The sequence below is a fragment of the Cyprinus carpio genome, chromosome A12, assembly GCF_018340385.1.
Source record: "Cyprinus carpio isolate SPL01 chromosome A12, ASM1834038v1, whole genome shotgun sequence".
Classification (NCBI taxonomy): Eukaryota; Metazoa; Chordata; class Actinopteri; order Cypriniformes; family Cyprinidae; genus Cyprinus; species Cyprinus carpio.
In genome coordinates, this window is record NC_056583.1 from 5,374,745 (window position 1) to 5,389,744 (window position 15,000).

At 33.2% G+C, this 15,000-nt stretch overlaps 1 protein-coding gene across 1 annotated transcript in view; it reads left to right on the plus strand.

The window, feature by feature from the left end:
• LOC109099864 (AT-rich interactive domain-containing protein 5B) overlaps positions 1–15,000 on the plus strand; it is a 106,023-nt gene that overhangs the window by 1,167 nt on the left and 89,856 nt on the right. Inside the window, 1 exon segment of the mRNA XM_042767252.1 lies at positions 11,679–11,913. Coding sequence (XP_042623186.1) covers positions 11,679–11,913 — 235 coding nt within the window.

The window sequence follows — 15,000 nt, forward strand, 5'->3', positions numbered from 1 at the left end:
AAACAGCGCGCGATGATGAGAATGATGCCATTGTGTGAAGTTGTCACATCAATGTTTTGCTTGTTTCATCTGATATACACAATAGTGCGGAAACTGAGAACGGCAAAGACGACTGAAGCGCCTCGTTGCGGAGTCGCGATCTGCTGATTGCTGATAAAATAGTGTTACATCTGATGAGCTGTTGCTGAGCGTCGCTAATGATGTATGGCTTATGCTGGCGAATATGGAGGGCAGACGTTTGAAGAGTGCGATGCGAACTAATATCAATAGGAATTGATTAATAACAAATTACGGCGTGCTGATTAAGCAGCTGCGATACCTTAAAGGTAGCGAGTGACATTTATCAAGGTTATTATGTCTGAGTGCTGCAGCCTCATTCCACATTATTCCACATAAGCTGAGATGTGTTTGTTGTTTCTGGGGATTTAACCCTTTGATGTACTGACACATTGTTCCTTTACAGTGTTTGTTTATGCTGCGCTGTGCATTTGTGTAAGTAAGGTTTAAATGATATGAATAACACCTATATCGTGCAAAGTGGTTGTAGAACTGATTGTGATTAATTATTATATTAAATTGATATTATTAATATGTTATAACGTCTGATAATACTATGTAATTATTAAAATAAATAAAAAAATAACAACGTGATATCTGTAGGGTTCTCTGTAAAAAGCTATTTCTAACTGATCTGACCATTAAAAATGATTTTTGTTTATGGAAGCTAGTCGTTGAGTCAGTTATAAATATTGATGATGATGATGATGTTTTTTTGATGTGTCTAGTGGTTAATATTTGTATTGACTTTTAATACAAAGATAACTAAATAATAATAATATGTGATATTGTACGGTACTATATTTTTAGCTATTTTTACCTCATCTGAGCATTAAAGTCATGAATATTACAGATTGTTTTTTAATGCTAATGATTATTATTTTAATGTTTTTATATGTCCAGTGGCTAATTTTTAATATGATAACTAAACAATTATGATGCTACATCAGTAAAATGTATTTAATGTAATAATAATAATAATAATTTCTTACAATATAATACATATATATCAAGCAAACTATAAATGTCATGCATTGCAAATGTCATGCAAATAATTTATGCAAACAACACAATAAAATAATTCAAATGAACATAGTTCATGACCTGTCATTTTCTGTTAAATAGGGAGTGTTTATAGTTTCTCTATTTCTGATATAAACTGATAACTATTTAAAATAAGATAATAGAACATTGTGAATATTGGTGAAAACTATTGGTCATACAAATGATCACTTTATCTCATATATAATTTATTACTGTTACTAAAGAGCTAATATTATTTTTGACTACACATAAAGCAAGTTTTGATAAAACAGTGTCTACATGACAGTGTAGACACTGTAATGTAAAGCTTTCCTATCCATTGTTCTCTAGCAATTGTGTTGCAACTGCTATTTTAACAAAGCAGCACAGCTGCGGTCTTACATGGGTAATGTAACAAGGTCTGTACCTGTTTTATCTTGCACTGCTCATGTAATCACCGATCCCAAATACAAAAAGACAATCTGCTGTGTGTGAACCTCTACTGTTCTACTGTCCTCCCCCCGTGGAGTGGAGGATCAAATAGCCTTTTCAAAATAATCAACAGGTTCTGTGTGAAGTCCTGCTGAAATGTCAAGGTTACTTTGCTGAATTATTATCGATATTTGGTGGAAACATACACCGTTGCCAGCATCAACCTTGAAAACATAGTGTTTACACAATGTAACGAGGTGTTGTTGAGGAAAAGCATTAGTCTTAATGCACTGTTTGTTCAGTTGATCAGAGCCCTGTCCTCTTTCCAACTTGCCACCGGCCTCCCTCCCTTCCCCCACTCAGCAGCAATGCCAATTATTTGCTTTTCAAATTTATTACGCATTCATGACTGCTGATCTCGAAATGGCCTGGGAGATAAGATTACTAGCCAAGAACAATGCTCCGCTCTTAGGTATACTTTACAGTTTTGAAAATATGGGGCATTTTGTTAGCTATTATTCATTTTTAGTAGTTATAACATACTTATTAACATACTAACTATACTAAGTACTAATCAGGGACAGTCGATCCAAAAATGAAAATTCTGTGGAATACTATGCCTAGCGTCAACTGTTTGGTTACCAAGATTCTTAAAAATATCTTAATCTGTGTTCAGCAGACGAATAAAACCCCTGCAGGTTTGTAAAATAAGATATTTTGAAGAATGTTGGTAGCTAACATTTCTGGTAACCATTGACTTCCATAATATAGAAAAAAAATACTGTGGTATTCAATGGCTGCCAGCAGCTGTTTGGTTACCAACATTCTTTAAAATATGTGACCCTGGACCACAAAACCAGCCATAAGGGTAAATTTCTCGAAATTGAGATTTATAAATCATCCAAAAGTTGAATAAATAAGCTTTCATTTGATGTATGGTTTGTTAAGATAGGACAATATTTTTGACCGAGATACAACTATTTGAAAATCTGGAATCTGAGGGTGCAAAAAAATCTAAATACTGAGAAAATCACCTTTAAAGTTGTCCAAATGAAGTTCTTAGCAATGCTTATTACTAATCAAAAATTAGGTTTTGATATATTTATGGTAGGAAATTTACAAAATATCTTTATGGATCTTTACTTAATATCCTAATGATTTTTGGCATAAAATAAAAATCGATAATTTTGACGCATACAATGTTTTTTTTGGCTATTGCTAAAAAAAAATATACCCCAGGGACTGTTTTTTGCTCCAGGGCCACATATCTACTTTTATGTTCAACTTAAGAAAGAAATGCATAAATCTTTTAATTTGAGGGTGAATACGTGATGACAAAATTTTCATTTTTGGGAGAACTATCCCTTTAAATTGTCTGATTGGCTGATTAACAGAAGTATGTCAGTTCCAAAATAAATCCAGCTTTGTCAGAGAATAGGATTGCAACATGAGTTAATGTTGTGTAAAAGTGTTCATTTAAACACTGTGCAGTGTTGTGTGCATTTTATATGCTGTAATATTTAGTATGATGTGTACTTGTTTTACACATGTCCTTACAAGTATTGTACAAAAAGTGACGAATGTCCGCCGCCCTTTTGTGCATTCCCAGTGTAGTTGCTAAACGAGACATGGCAAATTTAAATAACAATGTGATTAAGTGTCAGCCAAAGCACCTGCAGTAATGTGAGCTTCACTACTTCGCAGCTTCAGATGCACTCAGCGGATTGTCCAATTAAATTACATTTGCATTTGCAGCGAATAACCCGAGTGACCTCTGATAAAGTTAATCAACTATCAAAGAAATTGCCATGCATTTGCAGAAGTTGCACTTTGCTGTGTTAATGGTACAATAATAGACATGTTTTCTGTTTACAAGAAGAGAGTCGACATCAGTGGTTCTTAATTGATGGGTCAAGACCCAGAAATGGGTCACAGTTCTGTTCGCAAAGAGTGTGTAAAAACTTTATAAATGCAAATAATAAAATGTAACATAGCATTTCATTGTGTGAAATTAGTGTAGAAAATTAAATCAAATGAACAACTTTTAAAAGGTCAGAGAAAAATTTTCCCATATTTTTTTCATGCAAATTCTGTGACCTATGAAGCTAGCCAAATTAGACAGATGCCAAGGTTGCATCTGGGAAACCTACAAAAAGAAAATACGACCCAGACTACACTGGTGTGTGCTGTTATTATTGGTTAGTTTGATGTTAAAAATATATAAAATATTCATAAAAATATAAATATTTTTATATTGTTTATTTTTATAAGTTGTAAATATTTTATATTGTTAAATTTAGAAAACACACACACAGTTTTAAATTAAATAAAATATGTAAATATATGTATGTATAAATATTTTTATGTTGTTTAATTTATATGTATATTTATAAATAATATAAAAAGAAGACATGCCTCTGACTACATTGGTGTGTGCAGTTATTATTGGTTAGTTTTTACAGACTTTTATACTATTAATAAATTATTTAATTCTAAATTAAAAATATGAAAAATTATATTTATATATAATATAATTTAATACATATTTTATGTTTTTTATTTATAATATATATTTAAATAATATTACAATATAATATTATAATAAAAATATATTTATTATATTTATTATATATTATTTTATTATTATTAATTCATCTATTATTATATTCATAAATAATAATAATAATAATAAAAAACACACTTCAGTCTGACATTGTTTATGCTAAACAGTTTTGGTGCTGTTGGGCTGCCGCTTGATGTTTATTTTTAAATCCTGAAGCAAAACCATTGGAGATCCACTGATCTGACAAGTCTTGAATATAAACCGTTTGTACTTTAGATCAACATTCAGTCTTATTTGAATGCTCAGCAGCAAAGACTTTTGCATAACACGACTGGCAATGTCTAATGTTTAGCGAGCGTGTGTATGCAAACAGGAATGTATGCGAGTACTCTTGTGTGATCAGACAGGGCCACTCTGCAGTTGGCTTTTTGTTTCTACACCCAGGTGATGTAATTTCCCCTCTGGCTGAGGTTAGTCATTCATTAGAAGGATAGCAGTGGCTGAAACAGCAACAGGCCTGCAGTGATCTCTTTCTGGCAGCCAGCCGATAAAATTTAACACTTAGAGTTTGTGCCTAGAGAGGGCAACATAACACTCCTGTGAAGACATGCAGTTTTTGCTTTTTTGAATCGACTTTTTTTTGCCCTGCTGGGCCAACAAATTCTTGGGCGTACAGTCTTACTGTACTCTGTAGCACTGGCGTTCAGCTCGGCTTCACGCGGATCTGTTTGTTTCTAATTATATTTCCTCTTGTCTTTCATCTCATTTAATCTGTCCTAGAGCGGAAAGTTTTTTTTTTTTTCTTCCCAGAAATAAAGATACAGAATACTCCCTACCATAGCCAATATTTCATTTGTGATAGTATTTCACAGAAAATATGTGTCATTTTTTAGGGAGGAATTGTTTTGGCAAGAGCTCAGCACGGCTCTCACAGTTTTTCAGTCTTTAATTGGACCCAGTTGTTCTAGAGTCCCTTAGCTCGTAATATCATTGTTGTAGAGTGTATGTGAGAGCGAGAGAGAGAGACAGAAGGGTTTTAATGCTGTGTGAATACTCTTGAATAGCATTTATGTGACATAAGAGCAGAACTAAATGGGGTTGGTGCTTTATAAATAGATTGCATATCAGATTCCAGCAAGCACTGTACACTTTGTCTAACAGTTTGCATATCCATACGAAACCTCCAGTACTGTGCATTTATAAACCATGTGTAAGTAAAGATAATGGCGGTACGTGCAAATATTCTTGCAAATGTCCTTTTTTTTTTTTGGAGTGCCAGGAGCTTGAAAGGATCCAGGGAAGGGTGCTATAATGTCTTATTAGTTGCTTCTTTCAGCTGTTATTTGAATTACAAACCTGGAGATTCAGAGTTACGCAGGAAGCGTGTGGCAGCGATCCAGACTCATCTCTGCTGCCTGGCATCAGTCCATGTTTGTGTTTGAATCCCTAAGACATATTTATAGTTCAAATTAAATCAGCACTCCTCTTGTAGGTAATATTCTGTAACATGTTTTTTACTTTGCCGTGGCAGGTTTACGTTAGGGATGTGCAAAACTACATATTTTCATATTTGACTAGGCAGTGACTAGTAGGTCTTAAAGAGATACTTCATCTATGTATATATATATATATATATATATATATATATATATACTGCCTGATAAAGCACAACATAGTTGTCAACACCTCTTTTCCTGTCTCTAAATTGATCCTTTTCAAAGAACTGCTGGCAAAAATATTAAACTGGACAAAATTCCAGCTAAAATAGTCAACCTTGGTTGATGGGCGACTAGTCATTTTAAACACTTGTTTGTTAAAACATGATTATTTGAACTTTTTAACCCGAGTGTGTGGTTGACATTGATATTTCTTGTTTTTCTTTAACCTTCATCTGAGCATTACGAACAAACATTTGTATTGTCTCTCAAAGCTCTCGCGTTTCATGACAAATGGGTTTAATTTTGTAAAGCGGTGTCATCATATTTCAGAGCGGCCCGTTCTGAAGCAGCGCTGCACTTCCACGTCCAATCAGCGCGCCGCTCGACTCACTCAAACAAACGGCTGTTGTTGGCGTGTTGTAAAAGGAACTGAATTAGATTCAGGAGAGATTTCAGTTACACATCTGCAAGTTATTTCTGAATCAGTTCATGCCTCTTTGACAGCGACTGTGCTAATTGCAGCAGGATGGAGCCGCGGGTCTCGTCTTCAGTGTGAATGTGCAAAACAGACGTTTAATGCAACACTGGAGTTTTGAGTTGAGAAAATAAACGGTGACAATTTGTGTCTAAACTTGGGAACTTGTGACGTCAATGTCATTGTTCAGTTCAACCTTAACTTCTGTGAAAGTTTACCTAAAGAGAGCAATCAAATGTATTCATTCAAGTGATCTTTTGTACTAGCTGGCTGATGCTAATGTTAGTACAGTCTAGTTTATTCACTCTACAAATAAAGGAAATAATCAAATGAGATAAAGTAGCATTTATTTTGTAAAGTATTTATTTCACTAGATTATCTAAGAATAGGTTTTAGCATTTAATTTATAAATAATTTGTACTGATTTTACAGAGAAAATGGCTTTATTATGATTATATTCTATTACCATGATTTTTTTTTTATTATTATTTATAATTAATAAAGGCTGTAAGATTGCGTTCGTACCATTAACTCCTAGGTTTAAGTGTGCTTTGATTGTGATAGGAATAGTAGTAAATGTAAACAAGTTTGTACAACAGCGTTAGCTATGTGCAGTTAAGCATTAACTGTTGTTTACATGCATAGTAATTAAGCACATCCAATATTAAGTGGTAGTAAGAGAATCTCTGGGTTTTTTCATAAATGAACGAATGGATAAACACAAGATTCCTTTCCTGCCTTTATGCAGCCAAGCGCCGTATGACAAAAAATAAGCTTGGGTAGCTTTTGAATATTTGCAGTATATTTTTCACAATGATTCTGATTTTGATAATTTATTTGATTATTATTATGTTTCCTAAAGAGTGTGTCGTTAGTTTGTATGTGAGTATGAAAGAATATAGACAAGGATATTTTAATAGCATCTCCCATTGTAGAGCTGAATTTTAGATGTTTAAGGTGTGTTTCCTTTCGATCTTAAATTTCAAACAACTGATTTGCCTCATGCCATTTTTCTTGAATTAAAATGTTGTGGTAAAAATATGTAGGTGAATATTGATGTTTATATTGTGTATTGTTAATACCCATATAAATAAAAATAATTCAGTATTCAACATTTTTTATAAGTTGTATCACTCAGTCCTAGTTTCTAGTTTGATCTCAGAGTGAGATCAGTTATTCAAGCTGAGTTCTTGATTTAACTTATAACTGGACTTTAAAAGACTTCATAAGAATCTGCAAGGCCCTTTTTTCACATTAGCAGGTCAATAATTAAATCGACATGCAAGCAGGTGTAAAAATCTGTGGTGACCTGGGGAATTCTTGAGCTGACCCCTGAATCAGCGGAGTGAGACGGGCTCAGCATGTCTTCGCCGTCTGCAACTCTTCACTCTGCTTCTGAAAGACCCTTAAAGTGTAATAAAAAGAAGGCGAGTGTAAATCCAAAAGTAAAGCAAGGAAATCTGTAAAAGCCTTTGATTGATCTTTCTCGTAACATCACTTTTAATAATAGAAGAGAATTGCAGTTTGTTTCCTTCTAAATTAATTTACACAATGAAGCAATATTTCAATCAAAGCAGTGAGGCGCAGTCAGAGCTTCAAAGCGGCGGAGCAGGGCACATGATTTCATAGTAAAGTTTGCTGTGTCGCCATCAGGATTAACAGTGATTTACATCTGTGCTCAGATGGTCATTATGGAGAGGCTAGATTCAGTTTTCTGCTGCAAACATTTGGAGGCGTGCAGCCGTTTTCTATTTACACCCGTAGTGGATGAAAAAAGGGCATTTAAATTAGTGGTTCTCAAACAGATTTGCTTCAGGAACCAGTTTTTAAATTGGGGTTAACATCTAAATCGGTACAAGACTGAAAAGTAAACAAAAGACATATAGAGTGTTTAATTGGCATTTATTTTATTTTATTTTATTTACACATTTAATTTTTTATTTTATTATTTCATTTTATTGAAATTAATTAGATTTTTTTCATTTTATTTTTATTTTATTTTTTATTTTATTATTCTATTTTTATTTTGTTATTCACTTTTTGAACTTATTTCTTTTTTTACATTTAATTTTACATTTAATTTTTTTTATTTTTTTGTCTTTTTAAACAAATTTATTTATTTGTTTATTATTTAATTTCATTTATTTTTTATTTTATTTAAATATATAATTTTTTTATTATCTCGTTTCAATGTTAAACTATTTTATTTTTATTTATTTTATAGATTTATTATTGTTTTTATTTCGTTTTTACTATCAATATATTTTTTTTTTTTATCTTGTTCTTTATTTTTTTAATTGTATTTTTTTGTGTGTGTTGTTATTTTATTTTATTTTGCTATCTCATGTAGTAAATGCAACTATATAAAGGTGCATAGTTAGGATAGCAAAATAAAATAAAATATATATATATATAGTTTGCATTTTTTTGTGTGTGTGTGTGTGTGTGTGTGTTTATGCTTCTTGCTCTTCTATTTGTGGGTCGCGACCCACCAGTTGAGTTTCCACTGGTTTCTTCTGCAGTATTCTACATGGCAGGGGAATGCTATGTAAACGTAGAGGAATGCATACATCCCCCATTGCAAGGAAATCATAGATAACGCGTTCATATCCTTTCATTTGTGGCTTTTATTAAGGCCAGAGCCCCTTGACTTTGTACCTCTTGGTGACTTCATAAACCTTTTCATATGGTGCGGTTAAGTACACTGAAGTACAGTTCCATTTTAGTCCCATTACTCTGTCTGTGCTAGAGTTAAATTGTTTGCTTGACAGCGTGACAATGGGATCTATTCTATGGAAAAAAAAATTCTAAACAGAAACAGCCCTACTTAAAAAAAGACGTAATTAGACGTGGTCTGTTCAGCAGAAAGTTGGTGCTCGCTGCAGATCCGGCAGAATGTAGCACTGAACAGAGAAGAAACAAAGAAATGAACTATATTCTAGTGTTGCAGTGCAGGTATTCCCTCTTATCTGTGCTAGCTGTTATTGAGTCAAACTTAGGAAACTTAGCCAAATAATGCAGAGGAAGCATTCAGTGAATTTTCTCAGCATGCTGAATGGTGCAGTGGGATCAGTCAAAAGTGCTTGATCCAGTGCTCTGCCAAATACGAATGCATCTGTTCCCCAGATTCCCTGTTTAACTGTTCTGTTATTGTGTGCCAGGTCACAAGCAAAGGTCTTTCTTAACTTTTTTAAAAGTATAAAGCAAGCAAGACTGCTTGGTGAAGTCATTGTAATGCCTTAGTGCCGTGATGCATTAAAATGGAATTGCACTCCAAATTACAACATTTTGAATTACAACCTGTGCAAGATCTATATTAGAAAGAAGAAATGCCTCTCTGGTTGGGGCTATGCTTTTTGTCTTTTGCCTTAGGCTGTTTACATTGAACCCAATACTGATTTGTTTTTCAAATCCGATCTTTATGGCTGTTCACAGTGTAATTTTGCAAGTAATGAAATCGGATCAATTTGTTTGTGTGGAGTCAAATATTTTGTAATGGGTCATTATGTTAAAGAACAAGAGGATTTTTTTTATTAACCTAGTTAAAACTCATGTGCCAAGAAATGTGCACTTTGTATTCATGATGGTTTAGAAAAAAAAAATGTACAGTTTTCAAGAAAATTTTAAATATGCAATAATGGTCTAAAGTTTGAAAAAAAAAATTGTTAATGTTTTTAAAATAAGGCTGCATTTATCTGATAAAAATACAGTAAAATCAGTAATATCATGAAATATAAAAAATTAAAAGGTAATTTATTGCTGTGACGCAAAGCTGAATTTTCTGCATCATTACTCCAGTCTTCAGTGTCACACGTTCCTTCAGAAATCGTTTTAATATGCTGATTTCATGTTCAGTTTTAATATATATATATATATATATATATATATATATATATATATATATATATATATATAAATTATTATTAGGGCACAATTATTAATTGTTCTTATTATCAGAGTTTAAAACAGTTTTTGCTGCTTAATTTTGTGAACAGCATTTATTTTTGAATGTTTGAAGTAGAAATCTTTTGTAACATTATAAATGTCTTCACTGTTAATTTTAATGCATCCTTGAATAAAAAAAAAATATTTACCCGAAACTTTTGGATGGTATAAGAGACTTTTTTTTCCCCAAAACTTAAAAAAATAAATAAAAATAAAGTGTTATTTCACCCAAAAATGACAATTCTGTCATTAATTACTCACCCTCATGTTGTTCCAAATTGATGATATTCCATTTATTTAATGTATATATATATTTTATTTTATTTTGCTATCCTAACTATGCACCTTTATATAGTTGCATTTACTACATGAGATAGCAAAATAAAATAAAATAACAACACACACAAAAAAATACAATTAAAAAAATAAAGAACAAGATAAAAAAATAATAAATATTGATAGTAAAAACGAAATAAAAACAATAATAAATCTATAAAATAAATAAAAATAAAATAGTTTAACATTGAAACGAGATAATAAAAAAATTATATATTTAAATAAATTTTAGAAATTCCAATGATATTACCACGATCAATGCACAGAAACATAGCAAACATCAGTAAAACAGTCCATGTGACATCAGGGGTTCAACAGCAATTTTTAGGAGCTACGAGAATACTTTTTGTGCGCAAAGAAAACAATAATAACATAATATATTTAGCAATTCTTCTCCCCAAGTTACCGTCTTCCGCCATTTTGGAGAGTACCCCAGAACATAATCAACATAATGAGCATTGTTTATGTTCAGCATGCGCATGCTTTCGCTGAACGTTATGAGCGTTGTTTATGTTCAGTAGACAGCGTGCAGATGCCGAATATAAACAACGCTCGTTACACTGGGAGCTCTCCAAAATGGTGGAAGACTGTAACTCGGGGAGAAATAATACTGCTGAATAAATTATATTATTATTATTATTATTATTCTTTGCACAAAAAATAAGTATTCTCACAGCTTCATAATATTACGGTTGAACGCCTGATGTCACATGAACTATTTTACCGATGTCCTTGCTACGTTTCTGTGTGTTTATCGTGGTAATATCATTGTTGTCTATGGAGGGTCAGAGAGCTCTCAGATTCCATCAAAAATATCTCAGTTGATGTTCTGAAGATGAACAAAGATCTTACGAGTTTGGAACGACATGAGGGTGAGTAATTAATGACAGAATTTTCATTTTTGGGTGTACTATCCCTTTAATTGTGTATTTTATAAGCTAAAAGCATGTTTTGCAAATATCATAAACTACTGATTAATAAACATCATTATTGGGAGACGACAAGGTCAAATTATCTGATATCTTATGAGCCTTATTAACCTTATTAAACATTTGTTTGGTGCACACAGAGAGGGGCACAATTGAGAAATATGGTCAATGTTTTCATTAAATTAGGAATTTAAGAGTGTTCTGCCTGGTTTTGCCACTATACCTCTGCCCTTCCTCACTTTGCATATTTCTTTCGACAGGATGAAGTTATCGCTGTCTCTGAGAAAGTCATAGTGAAGTTAGAGGATCTGGTGAAATGGATGGTGGCGGATGTGTCGAGTTGGAACAAGGGTCTGCAGGCCATACCCCTGAAACCCACCGTGCTGAAGGAGCTCGGCAAGAACGGCCAGAGAGAAGCGCTCCACAAATACAGAGAGTCCACGCTCAACAGCGGCCTCAACTTCAAGGACGTCCTCAAAGAGAAGGCTGAACTCGGTAAACAGCGTGATTTCTCATTCCTCACAGTCCCTGTTTGGCACATGACACCATTTACACGATCCGAACAGTAAGACTGGGTTAAGAGTAATGATTTGATTATGGCAGTATTCTTTATTGCAGTTATTTCCTCTGCAAAGAACATGAGGGAAGACACTCGGCATAAATTGAAAGCATGTAATTGCACAAATCTCACTAAGGCACTTCACGTATGCATTTAAGTAACATTCGAGAAAATAACACGACTAACTGCCTGCAGTCCTATATAATAACACAGCTTGAATGTTTTTCGCGTCAAACTTATTTTTTACAGTGAGTAGAAACTTAAGTGATTGTACAAGACACAACAAGAGAGTGTTTGAGTTTGACACTTGTTTAAACAGGCAGGGTGTCGCCCCTGCATTCATCTCCCTCTGCGCTTTTTCCTTCTCTGGTTGTTTGTGTCTCTCATTAACTGGGAACAATATGGTGTGTAAATGCTCATTAATGTGCAGACGGATCACAACCAGTGTGATTACGCTTCCTGTGTGATTGCTCAGTAAGGATCTGATTTATTAAAGCATTGTATGTTTAGTTTTTAGCTTGGGCTCAGTTTTGGCAATCAAAAATGAAACATTTGCTCATACTTTGTATATTTTGTGTATTCTAAACAAATACCTGTGTGCTTGCTAACTAAACGAAACGGGGTCTAACTCTATTTTGTGTTATGAAGAAGATGCAATAAATAGCATGTTTCTTTTATTAGCCGTTGACACATCTTAAGAGTGATAACACATGAGTTGTTATATTTGCAACTTTTGTAATCCAAGAGTTCTTTACCAGTGTGTGTGTATTTTGGTTGCGTTCCTGTTTTGCAAATATCTGCTGGCTTGGACTGGGTCATAACAAATATACTCACAATCATTTTGCTGGCCGTTTAAGATTAAGCACAATTGTGAATATTGCAGATTTTAATGTGCTTTTTATTAAGTGTCTTTAGGCTAATTTACCTTTTTTTCTTAATTGTCTTATGAAAAGTGTTAAGAAGTTGCTTGAGGTGCATAGGTTTTTTCTCTTTCTATGTTGTCTTTTCATGGTGAAACAGGAAATTTGGGCAGGACATATTTAAGGACTTGGTCATTTTTTAAATAGCCAATAGGCTTTAGTTTATCAAATCAAGTTGTAAACATGATGTTACTTGGTAATACTAGTCACTCACAGGATGATTCATCAATATTTTGGTCTGTTTTCCCAGAAGAGATATTTAATAAATGCCTATGAAGTCATAGAAAGTTTTATTTTATTTTTGTGGACATTTTGCTTACTTTAAAAGTTTTTAGTAACTGTGTTTATATATATATATATATACATATCCTAACATGTGTGTGTGTGTGTGTATATATATATATATATATATATATATATATATATATATATATAATATATATATATATATATATATATATATATGTATATATACATACACACACACATATATATAGGCTAACAACTTTTAGGCTAAGTTTTTAAAAGTCCAAAATTTAGATAGAGAGAGAGATAGATAGATAGATAGATAGATAGATAGATAGATAGATAGATACTATATATGTGTGTGTGTGTGTGTGTGTGTGTGTGTGTGTGTGTGTGTGTGTGTGTGTGTGTGTGTGTGTGTGTGTGTGTGTGTGTGTGTGTGTGTGTGTGTGTGTGTGAAAAACATTCCTAACATGCCTTATTTCAAATTAAATCTTCTATTTTGAATCTACTTGGCTACAAAAGAGATGATTTCTATAACTAAAAGTGCAAATACGTAAAGGCAGGAAAATATCAAGATATTTTTTTTAGCTATATTGCCTAGCCTAGGCAGTCAAAAAGGCCAACCAGGGACTTCCACGATTCTGCAGACTCTGTCTTGTCAACAGGCAGAATCCCAAAAAATCCATTTTCAGTGCATAGCATTTCAATAAGTTCTCAAGCCGGTTAAAAGCCACTGAAGGTCTAAATATACATATCACCCCTTTCAATTTGGTGGATATAATAATTATGCAGCACTAGTGGATAGATCTTTTTGCTATGCCAGTTACTGGAATTTGCATACGGCTTTGTCTCGAAGCGTGGAGGTGAACATGCTCTCAAGTGGCCTGATGTATGAGGTTCCTATGAGAAAGAAGAATCAATAATGGATGCTTTGTCACTGTAGCTTATGTGCAGGCTACAGCTGTAAATGACAATCAATAGCTGCACAAAAAGATCAGTGATTTATTCGCTGTCAGTCCTGCAACCTTATTATTTCTTTGTGTATTGTGAGTGTGCACATTTCTGTCACTTTTTAATGACTCTATAGGAATGTGTTTGCGTTGTTGGGATGCTAAATGGATTTACTCATAGTACCTCGAGATCCACTTGGTAAGCAAAATATTCTGGCACAGAACCATTCTGGCTGTTTGGATTATTCAGAAGGGCAGTTCTTTCAATATCAGACTTAGTTTGTTCATTAAAAACAAAGCATTAAATGGAAAAAAAAAAACTAAATTATTTTCATAATTTACTCACTCTCATATTGTTCCAAACCCATATGACTTTCTTTCCTCCATGAAGTACAAAAAGAGAAATTTTGAAGACTGTATCAGTCGCTCTTTTCCATGAAATCACATGGAATGAATAGGACAATGGGCTTTCAAGTTAAAAAGGACACAAAAGCACCATAAAAGTAGTCCGTGCAACTTGTAACACTATATGTCTCTTAAAGGGATTCCCAAAAATGCACTCCCATGTTGTTCCAAACCTGTAAGAGCTTCTTTTTTTCTGTTGAGCACAAAAAGTTGATGGTAGCCATTGACTTCCTTAGTATTTTCTTTCCATACTATGGATGTCAATAGCTACCGTCAACTGTTTGCTTACCAACATTGTTCAAATTATCTTATTTTGTGCTCAAAAGATGAAAGAAACTCATACAAGTTTGGAACAACATGAGGGTGAGTAAATGTTGACAGAATTTTCAATTTTGAGTGAACTACAGCTTTAAATCATAAGATAACTTTGTTTGACGAACAAGCCAGAAATGAAGTCATTATTCCCTGATAATAATGGCTGTGACTGAATTATTGAGTA